This window comes from Delphinapterus leucas, chromosome 11 (genome assembly GCF_059928025.1).
Source record: "Delphinapterus leucas isolate spDelLeu-1000000601 "Yukka" chromosome 11, BTC_Dleu_Yukka2, whole genome shotgun sequence".
Lineage (NCBI taxonomy): Eukaryota > Metazoa > Chordata > Mammalia > Artiodactyla > Monodontidae > Delphinapterus > Delphinapterus leucas.
This window is the reverse complement of record NC_143139.1, coordinates 60,856,181-60,875,004: the sequence shown is the minus strand read 5'-3', so window position 1 is coordinate 60,875,004 and position 18,824 is coordinate 60,856,181. Positions and strand designations below refer to the sequence as shown.

The 18,824-nt window shown below is 35.7% G+C and overlaps 1 protein-coding gene across 8 annotated transcripts in view; it reads left to right on the top strand.

Annotated features, from left to right (window-relative positions):
- The window catches only part of OSBPL8 (oxysterol binding protein like 8), a 195,713-nt gene that overhangs the window by 80,230 nt on the left and 96,659 nt on the right, over nucleotides 1-18,824 (top strand). For 5 of the 8 annotated variants that reach the window (XM_022559910.3, XM_022559907.3, XM_022559908.3 and 2 more), the window contains one exon: nucleotides 9,805-9,841. The exons of the other annotated variants lie outside the window; for them this stretch is intronic. In XM_022559910.3, the coding sequence (XP_022415618.1) occupies nucleotides 9,805-9,841 (37 nt within the window). The remainder of the gene's footprint in view (nucleotides 1-9,804; nucleotides 9,842-18,824) is intronic. 8 annotated transcript variants of the gene reach the window in all.

Sequence of the window (18,824 nt, the reverse complement as noted above, 5' to 3'; positions counted from 1 at the left end):
TGTGATCTATCCTGGAGAATGTTCCGTGCGCACTTGAGAAGAAAGTGTAATCTGCTGTTTTCGGATGGAATGTCCTATAAATGTCAATTAAATCTATCTGGTCTATTGTGTCATTTAAAGCATGTGTTTCCTTATTTGTTTTCATTTTGGATGATCTGTTCATTGGTGTAAGTGAGGTGTTAAAGTCCCCCACTCTTATTGTGTTACTGTCGATTTCCTCTTTTATAGCTGTTAGCAGTTGCCTTATGTATTGAGGTGCTCCTATGTTGGGTGCATATATATTTGTAATTGTTATATCTTCTTCTTGGCTTGATCCCTTTATCATTATGTAGCGTCCTTCCTTGTCTCTTGTAACATTCTTTATTTTAAATTCTATTTCATCTGATATGAGTATTGCTACTCCAGCTTTCTTTTGATTTCCATTTGCCTGGAATATCTTTTTCCATACCCTCATTTTCAGTCTGTATGTGTCCCTAGGTCTGAAGTGGGTCTCTTGTAGACAATATATATGGGTTTGTTTTTGTATCCATTCAGCAAGCCTGTGCCTTTTGGTTGGAGCATTTAATCCATTCACGTTTAAGGTAATTATCGATATGTATGTTCCTGTGACCATTTTCTTAATTGTTTTGGGTTTGTTTTTGTAGGTCCTTTTTTTCTCTTGTGTTTCCCACTTAGAGAAGTTCCTTTAGCATTTGTTGTAGAGCTGGTTTGGTGGTGCTGAATTCTCTTAGCTTTTGCTTGTCTGTAAAGCTTTTGATTTCTCCATCGAATCTGAATGAGATCCTCACTGGGTAGAGTAATCTTGGTTATAGGTTCTTCCCTTTCATCACTTTAAGTATATCATGTATATCATGATATACTTAAGTACATCACTCCCTTCTGGCTTGTAGAGTTTCTGCTGGGAAATCAGCTGTTAACCTTATGGGAGTTCCCTTGTATGTTGTTTGTCGTTTTTCCCTTGCTGCTTTCAGTAATTTTTCTTTGTCTTTAATTTTTGCCAATTTGATTACTATGTGTCTCAGCGTGTTTCTCCTTGGGTTTATCCTGTATGGGGCTCGCTGTGCTTCCTGGACTTGGGTGGCTATTTCCTTTCCCATGTTAGGGAAGTTTTCGACTATAATCTCTTCATATATTTTCTCTGGTCCTTTCTCTCTCTCTTCTCCTTGTGGGACCCATATAATGTGAATGTTGTTGCGTTTAATGTTGTCCCAGAGGTCTCTTAGGCTGTCTTCATTTCTTTTTGTTATATTTTCTTTATTCTGTTCCACAGCAGTGAATTCCACCATTCTGTCTTCCAGGTCACTTATCCGTTCTTCTGCCTCAGTTATTCTGCTATTGATTCCTTCTAGTGTATTTTTCATTTCAGTTATTATATTGTTCATCTCTGTTTGTTTGTTCTTTAATTCTTCTAGGTCTTTGTTAAACATTTCTTGCATCTTCTCGATCTTTGCCTCCATTCTTTTTCCGAGGTCCTGGATCATCTTCACTATCAGTATTCTGAATTCTTTTTCTGGAAGGTTGCCTATCTACACTTCATTTAGTTGTTTTCCTGGGGTTTTATCTTGTTCCTTCATCTGGTACATAGCCCTCTGCCTTTTCATCTTGTCTTTCTGTGAATGTGGTTTTCCTTCCACAGGCTGCAGGATTGTAGTTCTTCTTGCTTCTGCTGTCTGCCCTCTGGTGGATGAGGCTATCTAAGAGGCTTGTGCAAGTTCCCTGATGGGAGGGACTGGTGGTGGGTAGAGCTGGCTGTTGCTCTGGTGGGCAGAGCTCAGTAAAACTTTAATCCGCTTGACTGCTGATGGATGGGGCTGGGTTCCCTCACTGTTGGTTGTTTGGCCTGAGGCAACCCAAGACTGGAGCCTACCTGGGGTCTTTGGTGGGGCTAATGGCAGACTCTGGGAGTGCTCATGCCAAGGAGTACTTACCAGAACTTCTGCTGCCGGTGTGCTTGTCCGCACAGTGGGCCAAAGCCCCCACCCCCGCCTCTGCAGGACACCCTCCAACACTAACAGGTAGGTCTGATTCAGTCTCCCCTGGGGTCACTGCTCCTTCCCCTGGGTCCTGATGCACACACTACTTTGTGTGTGCCCTCTAGAGTGGAGTCTCTGTTTTCCCCAGTCCTGTCAAAGTCCTGCAATCAAATCCCACTAGACTTCAAAGTCTGATTCTGTAGGAATTCCTCCTCCCGCTGTGGACTTCTGTGGTATGAGTGTTCTCCAGTCTGTGAGTCACCCACCCAGCAGTTATGGGATTTGATTTTACTGTGATTGCACCCCTCCTACCGTCTCATTGTGGCTTCTCCTTTGTCTTTGGATGTGGGGTATCTTTTTTGGTGAGTTTAACGTCTTCCTGTCGATGATTGTCCGGCAGCTAGTTGAGATTCTGGTGTCCCACAAGAGGGAGTGAGAGCGCGCCCTTCTACTCCGCCATCTTGGTTCAGGGCCTGTTAACAGAATTTTAGAACCGGAAGTTAATTTGCAATAATGTCTGAACATACAGGTAGGAATATGTTGAGCTGAAGTTTTGGAGATAGGCTAGGCCTGAAGAAGAAACTTGAAAGTTGTCTGAATAAAGGTAGCAAATGAGCCTTCATTAAGAATGGAATCTGCAGGAAGAGAGCAGGTAGAGAGAAAACAACAAATAGTTGAGGATTGGTCATTGGTTAAGGTCACTCACTTATTGAATTGGAGGACCAAGTGGAGGTAGGCAATTAGGAGAAAGGAAGCCAGAGCAGTGGCGTATTTTAGAAACTAAAGGAGGAGAGAGGACTTGCATGGAAAGTAGGAGAGGGCTTGCATGGTGGAAGGGCTGGTGTAATTAAATATATGCAAGGAGGATAAGAACTGGGAAAAAGCCCCAGAACATGTCCGAGAAGACTTCATGGGTTGGCAGATTGATTGTAATTTCCTGAAGCCTCGGGATTTTTTTTTTAAGGCTTTAGTTTCCAGTGTACAGATACTGGTAAGCATACTATTGCTTTTTTTTTTTTTTTTTTGCTACTTTTTAAGATTAATGCACCACTTAATTCATTTGACAAACTGTGCAGGCTCTCTAGATTCAGATTCAGGTATACGAAATTAAATCACTCCTGAGAAAATTTGTCTTTTTTTTTAGATCTTGCCATTTGCAGAAATTGCTGAAGTTCAAGAGACAGAGAGTAATATTTGGTATTATGTTCAAAATGTTAACATTTTTGTATTTTTTTTAGGATTTCAAGTTATATTCTTAAAATATATTTTCCACTATGTTTAATCATAGATGATTATGCCATTATAAAACGTAGCTAACATAGATCAAAAAGATCACTTTGAAAATTGCGTTTTCATTTTTCCAATATGTAAATAGATTTAATCTTTTTTGACTATAAAAATAATGCATACCAATCTGGCATTTTTAAACAATAAAGAAAAATATAATAAATAAAATTCTACCTTCTAGAGGTAACCACTGTTTTTATTTTTGTGGCATATATGTGTTCATATGTGTATATCTTACACATGAAATTTCATAAAAATGGAGTCATATCATACAAACTTCTTTATAACCTACTTTAAAAAAATTTTGTTTTACTGAAGTATAGTTGATTTACAATGTTGTGTTAATTTCTGCTGTATAGCAAAGTGATTCAGTATATAACACTTTTAAAAGCCAATATATAATGAATGTTTTTCAGTCCCTGAAAAAAAAACCAAACTATAATGACTACATAGTATTTTATTATGTGAATGTATTATTATTTATTTAATTCCCTGTTTTAAGTAGATTACTATAAATGATGTGATAAATATCCTTGAACACATCTTTTAGTATACATTCCTAGTGGTGGAATTGCTGTATCAAAAATGTAACTGCCTGGCAGATCAGATCATATTCTCTAACAGCGATAAACTCTAGTCCCAGAAAAATATTCCCTTAAAATCCCTCCTGTAAAACTCAGGGATAAAATGTGCACATGTGTGTTTTGCAAACGATTGCAGGAATATGAAAAAATTTATTTAAGTGTAGAGTGATGACTCCTGTTTAAAGAACAAACAGATCTCAGCTGCGTTGTATATCCCTCATTGAAGTTTCTTACTCTAAGAGCCAAAGATAACACTAAGTAGAACATTCTTTTTTTTTTTAATTTTCTGTTTTTTAAAAAATTTATTCTCCTTTTTTTTTTTTTTAATTTTTGGCTGCACTGGGTCTGTGCTGCTGTGTGCTGGCTTCCTCTAGTTGCAGCACGCGGGGGCTACTCTTCGTGTTGGTGTGCGGGCTTCTCACTGCAGTGGCTTCTCTTGTTGCGGAGCATGGGCTCTAGGTGCGTGAGCTTCAGTAGTTGTGGCACACGGGCTTAGTTGCTCCATAGCATGTGGAATCTTCCTGGACCAGGGCTCGAACCCCTGTCCCCTGCATTGGCAGGTGGATTCTTAACCACTGCACCACCAGGGAAGTCCAAGCACTCTTCAGATGTTTTATATAATTCTTCTTTAGTATTGTGGCTTCCAAGAGCCCACTGAAGTAGGATTGCTTCTCTGAGTACAACTTGATCAACTGTATTGAGGGAAGAGGTGCCGTCTGCTTGAAATTTTATTTTTAAGCTCTACTCATATCAGTGCTTGATAAGCTATTTGTACTTTCTCTTAAGCTCAACAAGTAAGTCAAATCAATAAAACAGGGAGGTGCCGTGCTAAAGGCAATGAAATCAAGCTATAAACGTCATGGTATTGTTTCTGTATTATATATACAGGGTGGCCATCTGTTCTGGATTGCTCAGGACTGAGGGGTTTCTCAGGTTGAAGGGTGTGATTATGAACTTCTACCTCTTCCTTTACATTGCTTAAAGATCACAAGTTTTATGCTAATTATAGATGGCATGGCAAATATTTAGAAGTACATTAAAGTAAAATCACATTTTTAATATTATGCTCTTTTCCTGATATTTGTAGACTAAAATCAGTAAAGATTTAGATAATGGCTATATTTCATGCTTTTATTTAAAGTACTGGTAGTATGCTATTGAATACCAAGTAGAAAAATTCTAGGCATGTTACTATTATTATTTTTCAGCTCATGCTTTCTGCCAAAGTAGAGAATTTATTTATATGATAAAAAATTTGAGATGACTGTATGGACATTGTTCAAGGGATAATTGTAAACATGATAAGTTGCTCAGAGAGAGAAAATGTTTCTGTCATATCTTTTTTTTTTTTGCGGTACGTGGGCCTCTCACTGTTGTGGCCTCTCCCTTTGCGGAGCACAGGCTCCGGACGTGCAGGCTCAGCCGCCACGGCTCACGGGCCCAGCCGCTCCGCGGCATGTGGGATCCTCCCGGACCAGGGCACGAACCCGTGTCCCCTGCATCGGCAGGCAGACTCTGAACGACTGCGCCACCAGGGAAGCCCTGTCATATCTTAAATGCTCTTTTTCTGAACAAGCTGAGGAGAAAGTTCCTGGATTCCTTGAAATTCTAGCAGTATTTTGTTCTCTATCAAAAGCCAAGAAGAGTGGCTAGCTTTTTATTTTTTTTAATATCTTAAAAGGTACTTGTATAGAGCATTTCCACATCAATACTTCCACATCGTCTTTATTCATGGGTTATACAATATGGAACTGCACAAATTAGGCCCAATCCTAAAAGCAGTAAGAATAAGAAGTGTAGTGTGCGGTTCAGCAGTGTGTAGAAGACTTCAGTGATGTCAGTTACTTGGTAAAATTAATATGTAATCTTCAATTACTTATATATTGTTTCCCAGTTAGCATCACTTGCAAATAATTCTGGGAGGATGATTTCACTTGCATCTCAACTTAATGCCTTTTTATCCACATCCTTCTGGGAAAGGTTTCTGAAGTGAAGCTTATTTTTCATTGTGTTTCTGCTTCTATTTGTAGTGTTTCAGCTTTAATTCTTAGTTCTGTTGTTCCATTATAATGTACGTTTTCTGGAGGCTGTTCTTTTATCCTGTGGCATTTTTCAATCTCCTGTGATGAAGCCATTCAGATCATACACCCTAACTATCACACATACCATAATTTATACTATTTTCTTACCAACCTAAACCTTTCCCTGTACAGGTCTGTGTGTCTAGCTGCCTACTTGACATTTTGACTTAGATGTCTGACAGGCATTTCAAACTTAACCTATTCCAAACTGAGCTACAGTTGGCCCTCCATGTCCGAGGGTTCTGCATCCAAAGATTTAGCCAACTGCAGATGGAAATTATTTTGGGGAAAAAAATTCCAGAAAGTTCCAAAATGCAAAACTTGGATTTATCACATGCTATAAGCTATTTACATAGCATTTTCATTGTATTTACAACTATTTACATAGCATTTACTTTGAATTAGATATTATAAGTAATCTAGAGATGACATAAAGTATATAGGAGGATATACATGGGTTATATACAGATACTACACCATTTTATATAAGGGACTTGAGCATCCGCAGATTTTGGTATTGTGGTGGGGTGGGGTGGAGGTGGGAGGTGTCTTGGAAGCAGTTCTCTCTGGATACCAAGGGATGATTGTACCTATATTTCTCCCTGTAAACTAGCTTGTCTCACTGTCTTTTCCATCTCAGATTATGGCAGTTCATCCTTCCAGGTGCTCAGACTCCAACACTTGACATCATTTTGATTCCTTTTTTTCTTTTACCTCCTGCTTGGCCTGTTTGGAAATCCTGTTGACCTTACCTTAAAAATATATTTAGAACTTAACTACTTCTCATCACTGTCACTGCTCCCATCTTGGTCCAAGTCTCCTTCATCTCTCCCCTAGATTATTGCAGTAACCTCTGAGCTGATAATACCCTTGTCCCTCTGGTCTATTCTCAACATAGCAGCCAGAGCAGTCCTGTTAAAACATAATCATGTATGTTACTCCTTTTCTCAGAACCATCCAGTGGCTCCCTATTTCATCCAGAATAAAACAGAAGCCTTGACTATGTCCTATAAAGTCCTACAGCTGTTTACTTCTTTGACTTCATCTGCTACTCTCCTGCTTGCCTTGTTTCCAGCCCTCTGGCCTTTTCACTTTTCTCCAAACACTCCAGTCTTGCTATCCAAGTACTCTGCTCTGTACTTGATCCTCCCTCTCCCTGGAGTACTCTTCCCCTTTAAGTCCTTATGGTTAAGTTTCCTCATTTTGTTCAGTCAGCTTGGTAGTGAAGCCTTCTTAGGCCACCCTATCTAAAACTTTAACTCCATCTTCCCTAACATTTTATGTCTTCACTTTCTGCTTATTTTTCCTTAGTATTTATACTATATAATATACATCAAAATTTTACTTGTTTATTATGTTACTGTTTATCTTCCCTACTAGAACATAACTACCACAAGGACAGGATTTTTGTCTGTTGTGTTCACTGCTATATTTCTCAGTGCCTAAAATGATACCTGTCTATATAGTAGGTACTCAGTGAATATTTGGATGGATGGATGGATGATAGATTAATGATAAGAATAGACAGTGTTTACTTTGATTATTCTCCAGTGCCTCAGCCTGAGAAAAATATTGGATTAATACAATACATTCAGATTTATATGACACCAATATGCCTGAGGATATAATGTTGAAAGCATAATTTGAAATAAATGTTCAGAAGCTGTTGTGTATGCTAGGGATTATTTTCTGGGAGTAAATATATAAGGAGTACAGCTGCACAGAAGATGACATGGTGCTTTTAATCAACAAAATCTGAGAATTAAATCATATAGAACTGTACAATGAAAGTGAACTTGATCTTTTATTCTAAGTAGAAGACCAGCTCAAAAGCTTCAAATGTGACTGGCCCTTGTGAAATTAAGTACTCTTAACTATGTAAGTATGGTTAGAATCATTCTTTCCTTTAGGAAGTTATAGGTAAATCTAGGGAAACTGGTAATTATTCATATCAGTACAGGAAGATTTTTCCAAAAGATGTCTATGAAGGATTTGTAAAGTTTGCCATAGTTGTCTCTGTCAGGTTCTGAACTTCCTTCAGTTTTCCAATATTGTATTAGTTATTTATTGATATATAACAAATCATCCCAAAATTAAATGGTAGAAAACAAGCATTTATTATCTTACAATTTCAGTGAGTCAGGAATTTAAGAGCAGCTTTGCTAGGTGTCTCTAGCTCAGAGTCTTTCATATGGTTGCAATCAAGCTACTGGAGAGTGGGAGCTGCCGCTGAGGGCGTCAGGGGAGGCGGGAGAGCCATTTCCAGGGTCACTTAGGGTTTGTGGACAGACCTCAGTTCCTTTGCCTCATGGGCCTTTCTACAGGGTTGCCTCATGATGCAGCAGCTGGCTTTCCCCAGGATCATCTATCTAGGAGAGAGCAAGAGACCACAAACAAGGTTGAAGTCATAGTCTTGTTACAGTCTAATTTTGGAAATGACATCCTTTCACCTCTGCCATTTTCTGTTCATTAGAAGTGATTCAGCAAGTCCAGTATATGCTCAAAGAGAGGGGATTATACACCAAAAAGTGGGGATCACTGGGGCCATTTTAGAGGTTGCCTGCCACAAATACTTTAATCTCTTCCCACATGCTTGCTAGCTGTAATGGATTTGAGCACAATTATTTCGTTGTCACTAAAGCTGTATTTCTTTTTAGTTTATCTGTGAACTCAGTTTATAGAAGAATGAATTTAAATGGACACCTATAGAAAAAATGAATAGAACAAATGCCTTTAAAGGCATTAGAACATAATTTTAAGCATTGTGAAATAACCATCACTTTAGGGAAGTAACAGGGCCAAGATTTTTTTTTTCCCCTAGGTGACAGCAGAAGCCCTAAATCAAACAACTGCTACTTTTTTTTTTTTTTGGTCAAAACCAATTAAGATTCCCCATTCCCTTTAAATAAGACCAAACAATAATGTCATTAGTGGTGGGAACTTTTTGTTTGTTTGTTTATTCACTTCTGATACGTTTCCATGTTTGGTATTTGAAATGAAGGAGAGAGCTAAGGACTCTGTTCCTGCCAAGGGAGACCAAAACACTTGTCTATACGTGACATATAGTGTAATGCTGTTTATTAAGATAGTTACTAGACAAAGATCAGCAGTCTTTTTCCTGTTTCTTTTAGTTGATTGCAAGTTAATCATTTAAGAATTGGATCTTCTGACTTCCTAGAGACTAGTAGCTCTAGATTATATGCTTGATATTAGTGGGTCCTAAGAAAGTTTTGCCTAACTTAGTAAAATTTATTGTTCTTCTAATCAATACTCTTTGTTTTTTTGCCATTTGAGAAAATAATTTGTTCCACTTTGTTGATGTCTCTGTAAAAGCTCTTTGCACATGCTTGGCATAATATAAGCACTCAGTAAACTCCTTTCTTTATGTAGAAGAAACATCCTGAATTTCTGTGTAGTGTTAAGTGCTTTCATGGCATGCAGAACTAATATTTAATAGTGCATGGGTGTTATATATTTTTAAGCCACTTGAATTTAAATGAATAACTTTTTGGCTGTCCTTTACATTTCTAAATAATTTTTTATCACTCCTAACCCATATCTTGAATTATAGTTGAAAGTAATTTTTCACTTGAGTAATTTTCAAAACAAAATACTTGGGTGATTTCATTTTTCTCTTTCCACCTTCATTTTCCAAAATTAAAACAAACATAACGCCTAAGCCAATGTCTTTTTATGTGTGGAAAAGAAAATTCCTTGTGAATTATGATTATTAGAATTGATATGCATGTGCTTTCTACTTATAAAACTAATGCTATTTTCCTTGTCCTTTTGTTTCACTGCTGCTTCAATCCTGATACATTTTGCTTCTTCCTGATTTGGATTGTATTTGTTTGCTGCTCAATTACCCTGCATTAAAAGCTTCTTGGTGATAGCAAAGATGTCCTTGGGCCATCAAGTAAGTAGCTAAAGTTTGAATGGCATGTTTGGAGACATGATAATATTTTGATGTGTACTTAGAAAAGGCATGTGGTATTTCCATTTTGGTTATTAAGTCTTCTGCTTTTCTTTCCAGGCATTGAAATATAAAGTAAAGAATATGAATGATCATTCAGTACCCATCTGTTGTCAGTGTCCATCTGAGATTGATAGTGTTTGTATATTTACATCCTGATTATCTGAATATGGATTATTTATTTAGCCAGTTATCTACTTCATAATTTATAAATTGATAATTCCTAAATTATGAATTAATACTTCTTTATAGTATCCTTTCTACAGTCATCACAAAGCATAGATCAGAGCACTCTGAGGCTGGATATAGTACAACAAATTCACTGCCATATGAAAGTGAGAAATAGTGTCTTATTTTGTCAGAATTTTTACATAATAGATACTTTGGTTATGAAAAGTTTTTATGTATACTTTGGTGATTTCATAAGTGACCTGTTTTATCTAGGGATTTAGAAGATACACCCTTTAAATTTATGTCCAAAAAAATTTTTCTTGACCAGACGCTGTGCTAGCTTCAGGGGATACACGATGAATAAAACATGTGCCATGCCCTTAAGATCATTATAAACTAGTAGGGGAGTTAGACCCATGAATACATAATTTCAAAGCTTTGTGACATATTAAAAGTCATAGAATTACTGAGGTGAATGAAACTTCAGAGATCATTTAATAAAGCATTAATTTGTAGATGAAGAGCCTGAAGCTAAGAACTTAAATATCTAAGGAGTTAGAATTGGTTGCTAGTTCAATATGTCATCTTCTGATTTTCAGAAATCAGAATGAAACTTATCATTTTACTGAATTCAAGTCTAACCAAATAATTAAGATATTACTGCATCATAAATCAGACAAAGATTTTAACTTTATTCAAGACCAATGTGGAAATTATATCAATTTAGGATGTTTTAGTATTTATTCCTAAGTAATTGACTGTAGTAAGTCAATTCACCACTTTGGGGCTCATTTTTGTTATTGGCTAAAGAAGGGGACTGAGCAAGATAATGGCAAAGTTTCTTCTAGTTGTAAAATACTTTGGTCTAGATTAGTTGCTGTTTTCTCTAATAATGGTTATAGTATATTTGTGATTTTGTTTTCTAAAAAGAGAGGTAATTTAAAGTGATATGCTAAAATTCCTTTTTTATTCTAATTGCAACAATTCATAGTATTTTAAATATATTGTTTATTATACATCTCGCATTATTAGAATAGTGAAATTTAAAAATAGAAAAAGTATACAAATCCCAAAACATTTTTATGCTTTCTTGTTCAGGCTTACTTGTGATACCTGGTAGATATTTTCAATGCATTTTTCAGTTACTTTAATTACCTCATATATTTAGATGTTGGCTCAGGTGAACTGATTGGCACTGCTGAACTTTACAAATAGAATTGCATTTTTAGAAATTTATTGTGGTTATATATTTTAAGCATATGTAAATTAAAATATACAACATATAGTAGAGAAGAGTTTATATTGTACTCTGCCAACTGTTTAAAGACTGAGGCTGTATAATTATTTACTGCAGACCATATATCTGTTTGAGTGAAAAGTAATTTCACATAGTACTTCATTAGGATCTGTACAATTGAATGAAAAAACTATGAAGATCATATTCAAATTACTTATGTATTTGAGAAAAGGTATATCCTCTGTAAGGGGTTATTTAGGATTTTCATAGAGATTTGTATGACTTTAAACAATTACTTTACTTATTAGTTTTCACTTAGAGTAAAAGCAAACACCAGACTTTGAGGCTTGTAATATTCTTCAGATTTTGTATTGATGAGTTGAATTCAGAAAGAATGGTAGTTATAGAATCATATTCTCTTAGAAGTTACAGTATGTTAATTATATTACTATTATTCCAGTGTGATTAGTTTTTACCATATTTAAAAGTAATATGACTAGCAAAGTAGGTGGCTTTGCTTTACTTTGACTACAAAGTAGAACCAGGAGAGGGCACTATAATGCTAATATCTTTAGAAGGTTAGGCAGTTGATTGAATTACCAGAAACTGTTTTGGAGTCCTGCAGTGATTCATTGGTCAAATATCGATCCAAGCATTTAGTAAGTATTTATTGTCAGTTTTATGCCAAAAGATACAAATGAGAATAAAGTCACTGCCCTTTATATGTGAATAGTCTACTATTGTGCAAGTGATATAGGACATCAAAATGATTTTTATATTACGCAAATTTTCTGTATAGTTAATGTTTGTGAATGCGGTGAAAGAAAACAAATTTTAAAATGCTTTCTGTTTTTTTTTAAGGAAATATACTCTGTGTATTGCTATTTCTATAAGCCCTCTCATTTCAAGGTTATCAAAATCATAAACAGTAATACCTCAATCAATAAGGAGTTAGAAAGGGGTGAATAGAACTAAGTTTACACTTTTCCTTTTTTATATAGTGAAGTTATTCAAGACTTAGTATGTCTTTCTTATGGAATACTAAAGCATACTTTAATTCTTTTAGCTGTTCTTATAATGTATTTAAATTAGCCTTAAATGTACTAATACTATAAAAGAATATATGAAGCATATGTAAATTATAAAGCATAATCATACAGTGAGTACATATTGAACCTACCATTCAACTACAGAATTTGAATCCTACAAATGCCTCATGTCTATCTATGTGCTTCTTCTCTTTCCTCCCCCTGTGCCTACCCCCCCCCAGGGGTGATGACTAATTTGTATTTTTTTGTTTATTATTCTTTGCTTTTTCAAAAATAGATTTTTGGGGTTATTTTTATGTTACATATGTATCACTAAGTTTTGCTAGGTTTTTAATTTTATAGGAATGGTATCATGCTATATGTCATTTTCTCTGACTTGTTTTTTGTAGTTAACATTGGATTTCCAAGATTCAGCCATGTTACTGGGTATAGATAAAGACCATCTGTTTCTAGTGCTATATACTATTCCATTATATGCCTATACCACAATATATTAATCCATATTGTTTTCAATTGATGAATATTTAAGTTGCTTTGATTTTTGCTATTATGAACAGCATTGCTATGAACGAATCTTATTTTTGTCTCTTGGTACACACATAGAAGAGTATTTCTAGGTATAAAGCTAGGAGTGGAATTTTTGGACACATAGGATATGTGAAATTCAATTTTGTAAGCCCTAAATGGTTTTCCAAAGTGCTTATATCAGTTTATATTCTGCCAGCAATGCTTAAGATGGCTCACTGATCCCATCCTTAACCAGTATTTGGCATTATCAGACTTACTAATTTTTTTCAGTTTTACTGAGTGTAAAATATTTATTTCATTGTGATCTTGATTTGTTTTTTCCTGACTGCTAAAGAGGATGAAAATCTTTTTGTACATTTATTGGCCATTTGCATTTCTTCTTCCATGAACTAACTGTTTATGTTTTCCCACCATTTTTCTCTTTTTTTAATTAAAAAATTTTTTAATTGAGGTATAATTGACATACAACATTGTAGTAGTTTCAAGTGTGCAACATAATGATTCCATATTTGTATATATTTTGAAGTGATAACCACAATAAATCCACTTAACATCCATCACCATACATCGTTACAGAATTTTTTTTCTTGTGAAAAAAAATTTCTTCTTCTTTAAGATTTATTTACTCTTGTGATAACTTATAATGGAGAAGAATCTGAAAAAGAATATAGATAGGTAGATATCTATATACATATAGATATATAATTGAATCACTTTGCTATACACCTGAAACATAGTAAATCAACTGTACTTCAATTTTAAAAAAGATTTACTCTCTTAGCAAATTTCAAATATGCAATACAGTATTATTAACTCTAGTTGCCATGCTGTACATTACATCCACATGACTTATTTATTTTATAACTGGAAGTTTGTACCTTTTGACCCATTTTGCACAAGCACAACGCCATCCCCCTCTCTGGCAAACTGCCAATTTGTTATCTATATCTGTGAGTTCAGTTTTTGTTGTTGTTCTTGGTTATTTGTTTAGCTGCCACATATAAAGGAGATCATATGGTGTTTGTCTTTCTCTGACTTATCTCACTTAGCATAATGCTCTGAAGGTCCATCCGTGTTGTCACAAATGAAAAGATTTCATTCTTCCATTGATGGACACTTAGGTTGTTTCCGTATTTTGGCTATTGTAAATAATGCTCCAGTGAACATGGAATGCGTATATCTTTTCAAATTAGCGTTTTCATTTTCTTTGGATGAATACCCAGAAGTGGAATTGCTGGATCATGTGGTAGTTCTATATAGGTTTACTTTTTGAGGAACCTACATACTGTTTTCCATAATGGCTGCACCAATTTACATTCCCACCAACAGTGCACAAGGGTTCCCTTTTCTCCACATCCTCATCAATACTTGTTATTTCTTGTCTTTTTGATAATAGCAATTCTAACAGGTGTGAGGTGATACCTCATTGTGGTTTTGATTTGCATTTCCCTGATGATTAGTGATGTTGAGCATCTTTTCATGTACCTTTTGGCTATTGAGCTATATGAGTTCTTTATATATTTTGGATATTAACCCCTTATCAGATATATAATTTGCAAGCATTTTATTCCATTCATTGTATTGATGGTTTCCTTTGCTGTGCAGAAGCTTTTTAGTTTGATGTAGTTTCACTTGTTTATTTTTGCTTTTATTGCCTTTACTTTTGCTGTCAAATCTAAAAAATCATTGCCAAGACTGATGTCAGGAAGCTCACTTCCAGGGACTTCCCTGTTGGTGCAGTGGCTAAGAATCCACCTGCCAATGAAGGGGACATGGGTTCAAGCCCTGGTCCGGGAGGATCCCACATGCTGTGGACAACTAAGCCCGTGCGCCACAACTAATGAGCCTACGCTCTCGAGCCCACGAGCCACAACTACTGAGCCTGCGTGCTGCAACTACTGAAGGCCGTGCACCTAGAGCCTGTGCTCTGCAACAAGAGAAGCCACTGCAGTGAGAAACCCGCACACCGCAATGTGAAGCCCATGCACCGCAGTGAAGAGCAGCCCCCACTCGCCGCAACTAGAGAAAGCCTGCACGCAGCAATGAAGGCCCAACACAGCCAAAAATAAATTAAAAAATTTTTTTTAAAAAAGAAAAAAAGAAGGTCACTTCCAGTTTTCTTCTGGGAGTTTTATAGTTTCAGGTCTTAAATTTGAGTCTTTAATCCATTTTGACTTAATTATTTTGTCAGAAAATAAGTGGTCCAGTTTCATCCTTTTGCATGTGTCTGTCTGGTTTTCCCAACACCATTTATTAAAGAGACTGGCCTTTTCCCCATTGTATATTCTTGGCTTCTTTGTCATAAATTAATTGACCATATATGTGTAGGTTTATTTCTGGGCTCTCTATTCTGTGCCATTGATCTATGTGTCCCTTTTTATGCCAATACGACAGTGTTTTGATTACTGTAGCTTTGTAATATAATTTGAGATCAGGGAGTGTGATACCTCCAGCTTTGTTCTTTCTCAAGATGGCTTTGGCTGCTCGGGGTCTTGTGTGGTTCCACACGAATTCCATTGGAATTTTGAGAGGGATTGCATTGTCTATAGATTGCTTTGGGTAGTATGGACATTTAAATACTATCCCTCCAATCCATAGCATGGTATATCTCTCCATTTGTGTATGTCTTCTTCAGTTTCTTTCCTCAGTGTTTTACAGTCTTCAGTGTACTGGTCTTTCAACTCCTTGGTTAAGTTTATTCTCAGGCATTCTTTTCGATGCATCCTCCCATTTTTCTTTTGCATTTTTGGTCTTTTTCTAATTGATTTATACGAGTTTTTTTTTTTTTTTAACATATTCTGGATACCAACTCTTTGTTAATTATATGTGTTGCAAATATCTTCTCTTGTTTTTTTTGATTTCTTTATATCTTTTGATTAGATTAATTCTTAATTTTTTTTTTCTTTTTTGGTTAGTGCTTTGTTGTGTCTTTTTTTTAATTTCTGAATTTTATTTATTTTTTTATACAGCAGGTTCTTATTAGTCATCAATTTTATACACATCAGTGTATACATGTCAATCCCAATAGCCCAATTCATCACACCCCCACCCCCACCCCCTGCCGCTTTCCCCCCTTGGTGTCCATATGTTTGTTCTCTACATCTGTGTCTCAATTTCTGCCCTGCAAACCGGTTCATCTGTACCATTTTTCTCGGTTCCGCATATATGCGTTAATATAAAATACTTGTTTTTCTCTTTCTGACTTACTTCACTCTGTATGACAGTCTCTAGATCCATCCACATCTCAATAAATGACCCAATTTTGTTCCTTTTTTATGGCTGAGTAATATTCCATTGTATATATGTACCACATCTTCTTTATCCATTCATCTGTCAATGGGCATTTAGGTTGCTTCCATGACCAGGCTATTGTAAATAGTGCTGCAATGAACATTGGGGTGCATGTGTCTTTTTGAATTATGGTTTTCTCTGGGTATATGCCCAGTAGTGGGATTGCAGGATCATGTGGTAATTCTATTTTTAGTTTTTGAAGGAACCTCCATACTGTTCTCCATAGTGGCTGTATCAGTTTACATTCCCACCAACAGTGCAAGAGGGTTCCCTTTTCTCCACACCCTCTCCAGCATTTGTTGTTTGTAGATTTTCTGATGAAGCCATTTCTAACTGGTGTGAGGTGATACCTCATTGTAGTTTTGATTTGCATTTCTCTAATAATCAGTGATGTTGAACAGCTTTTCATGTGCTTTTTGGCCATCTGTATGTCTTCTTTGGAGAAGTGTCTATTTAGGTCTTCTGCCCATTTTTGGATTGGGTTTTTTGTTTTTTTAATATTGAGCTGCATGAGCTATTTATATATTTTGGAGATTAATCCTTTGTCCGTTGATTCGTTTGCAAATGTTTTCTCCCATTCTGAGGGTTGTCTTTTTGTCTTGTTTATGGTTTCCTTTGCTGTGCAAAAACTTTGAAGTTTCATTAGGTCCCATTTGTTTATTTTTGTTTTTATTTCCATTACTCTAGGAGGTGGATCAAAAAAGATCTTGCTGTGATTTATGTCAAAGAGTGTTCTTCCTATGTTTTCCTCTAAGAGTTTTACATTGTCTGGTCTTACATTTAGTTCTCTAATCCATTTTGAGTTTATTTTTTGTATGGTGTTAGGGAGTGTTCTAATTTAATTCTTTTACATGTAGCTGTCCAGTTTTCCCAGCACCACTTCTTGAAGAGACTGTCTTTTCTCCATTGTATATCCTTGCCTCCTTTGTCATAGATTGGTTGACCATAGGTACGTAGGTTTTAAAGGATTCCTCTTTAAAGGAATCATTTCCTACCCCAAATTTATAAAGATATTCTCTTAAATTTTCTTTAAAAAGCTTTCAAGTTTTGCTTTTTGCATTTATGTTTTTAATTTAATAAAAAATATTCTTTGTGTGTTTTATGAGAGTGGAACCTATTTTTCCAACATGGATGACCAATTTTCCTAGTATCAATATTATTAATTGCATAGTCTTTCCTACCTCTGGCATATATACACTCTCCACATAAGCATGGGTTTGTCTCTGAGAGCTCTCTGTTAAGGTCTTTAGATCAATTTGTCTCTCTCTATATCAATACCATACATTTTAAATTTCAGTAATAATTTTTAGGTATTAAATGGATATTGGATTTAGTAACTGAATAAGCCACCATATACTTTATGATAATGAAGTTTCATAAAAATATAAAATTTGTTGATTTGATTCCTTCAACAAAATTCTTTTGAACACCTTCAGTATGCCAGAATCACACTGGGACTTGAGGATTTATGGAAAAATAAGGCAGGCAAAACTCCCTTCTCATGGAATTTATGGTCTCATGTAGAAGGCAGATAATAGACAAATAAATGATATAATTTCAGATGCTGATAAGAGCTACAGTGAAAATCAGGTAGGGTAAAGTGATAGAATATAATTGTGGTAGAATGGGCACTAACCAAAACAAAAAAAAACCAAAACCAGAATTGATAAATTGTATTATATTAAAATTAGGAACTGACTTATCAAAAAGCACAATGAGGGCCTTTTCTAAAGAGATGACATTTGAACACAGACAACAAAGGATGAGAGTGGTCAATAATATGAAGATGTGGGGTAGAAGTATTCGAGGTAGAAGGGAAAAAAGATATAAGGGCTGCGACTGGGGCAAGATGGCATGTTTGAGGAATACCAAGAAGGCCATTATGGCTGGAGCTAAGTGAATAAAGAGGAAAATAGTAGAGAATGAGGTTGGAAAGATAAGCAGGGGCCAGACTGTTGAATCTTTAGGCCATGGAATTTATTGCAAATATAATGGAAAGCCATTGTGGATATTTCTCCTTAATACAAATCTGATCTATGGTTTACAAAGATTACCCAGGCTTCTGTATAGAAAATGAACTCTACACAAGGCAGGGAGCAAGATGCTAAGTCCGGAGACCAAGTAGAAATCTGCTGCTGTGATATTGGTGGTAATGCTGGCTTGGAACAGGGTGGTAGTTGTGGAAGTGAGGAGAAGTAGGAGGATTCCAGATAAATTCTGAAGATAGAGTATAAAGATCTCACAGATGAATTGGATATGAAATGTGAAAGAAAGAAAAAATATCAAAGAATACATCTAAGGTTTTTGGCCTGAGAAAGTGGGGGAAGGAAATACTGATTGCATTAACAGATGGGAGAGAGGCAGGTTTGGAGGATAAGGAAAGGCAAGAATGGTTCTGGATAAATTTGAGATGTCTGTAAAATAATAGAGGTGATTATAAGGCAGGTAGTTGGATATGTGAGTTTTTGAGTTTAGGAGGAGATAAAAATTTAGTAGTCATCAGTATAAGGATTTTTTTTTATGGACTTGATGGGAAAATAAATTTTTTATATCTTTACTTGGATGATAAGTGAAAGTATTTTTTAGTTTTTACTTTAAAATTTAAGGAGCTAAAATATAATTTTGATAACTTTAGCACAATTTGAAAACA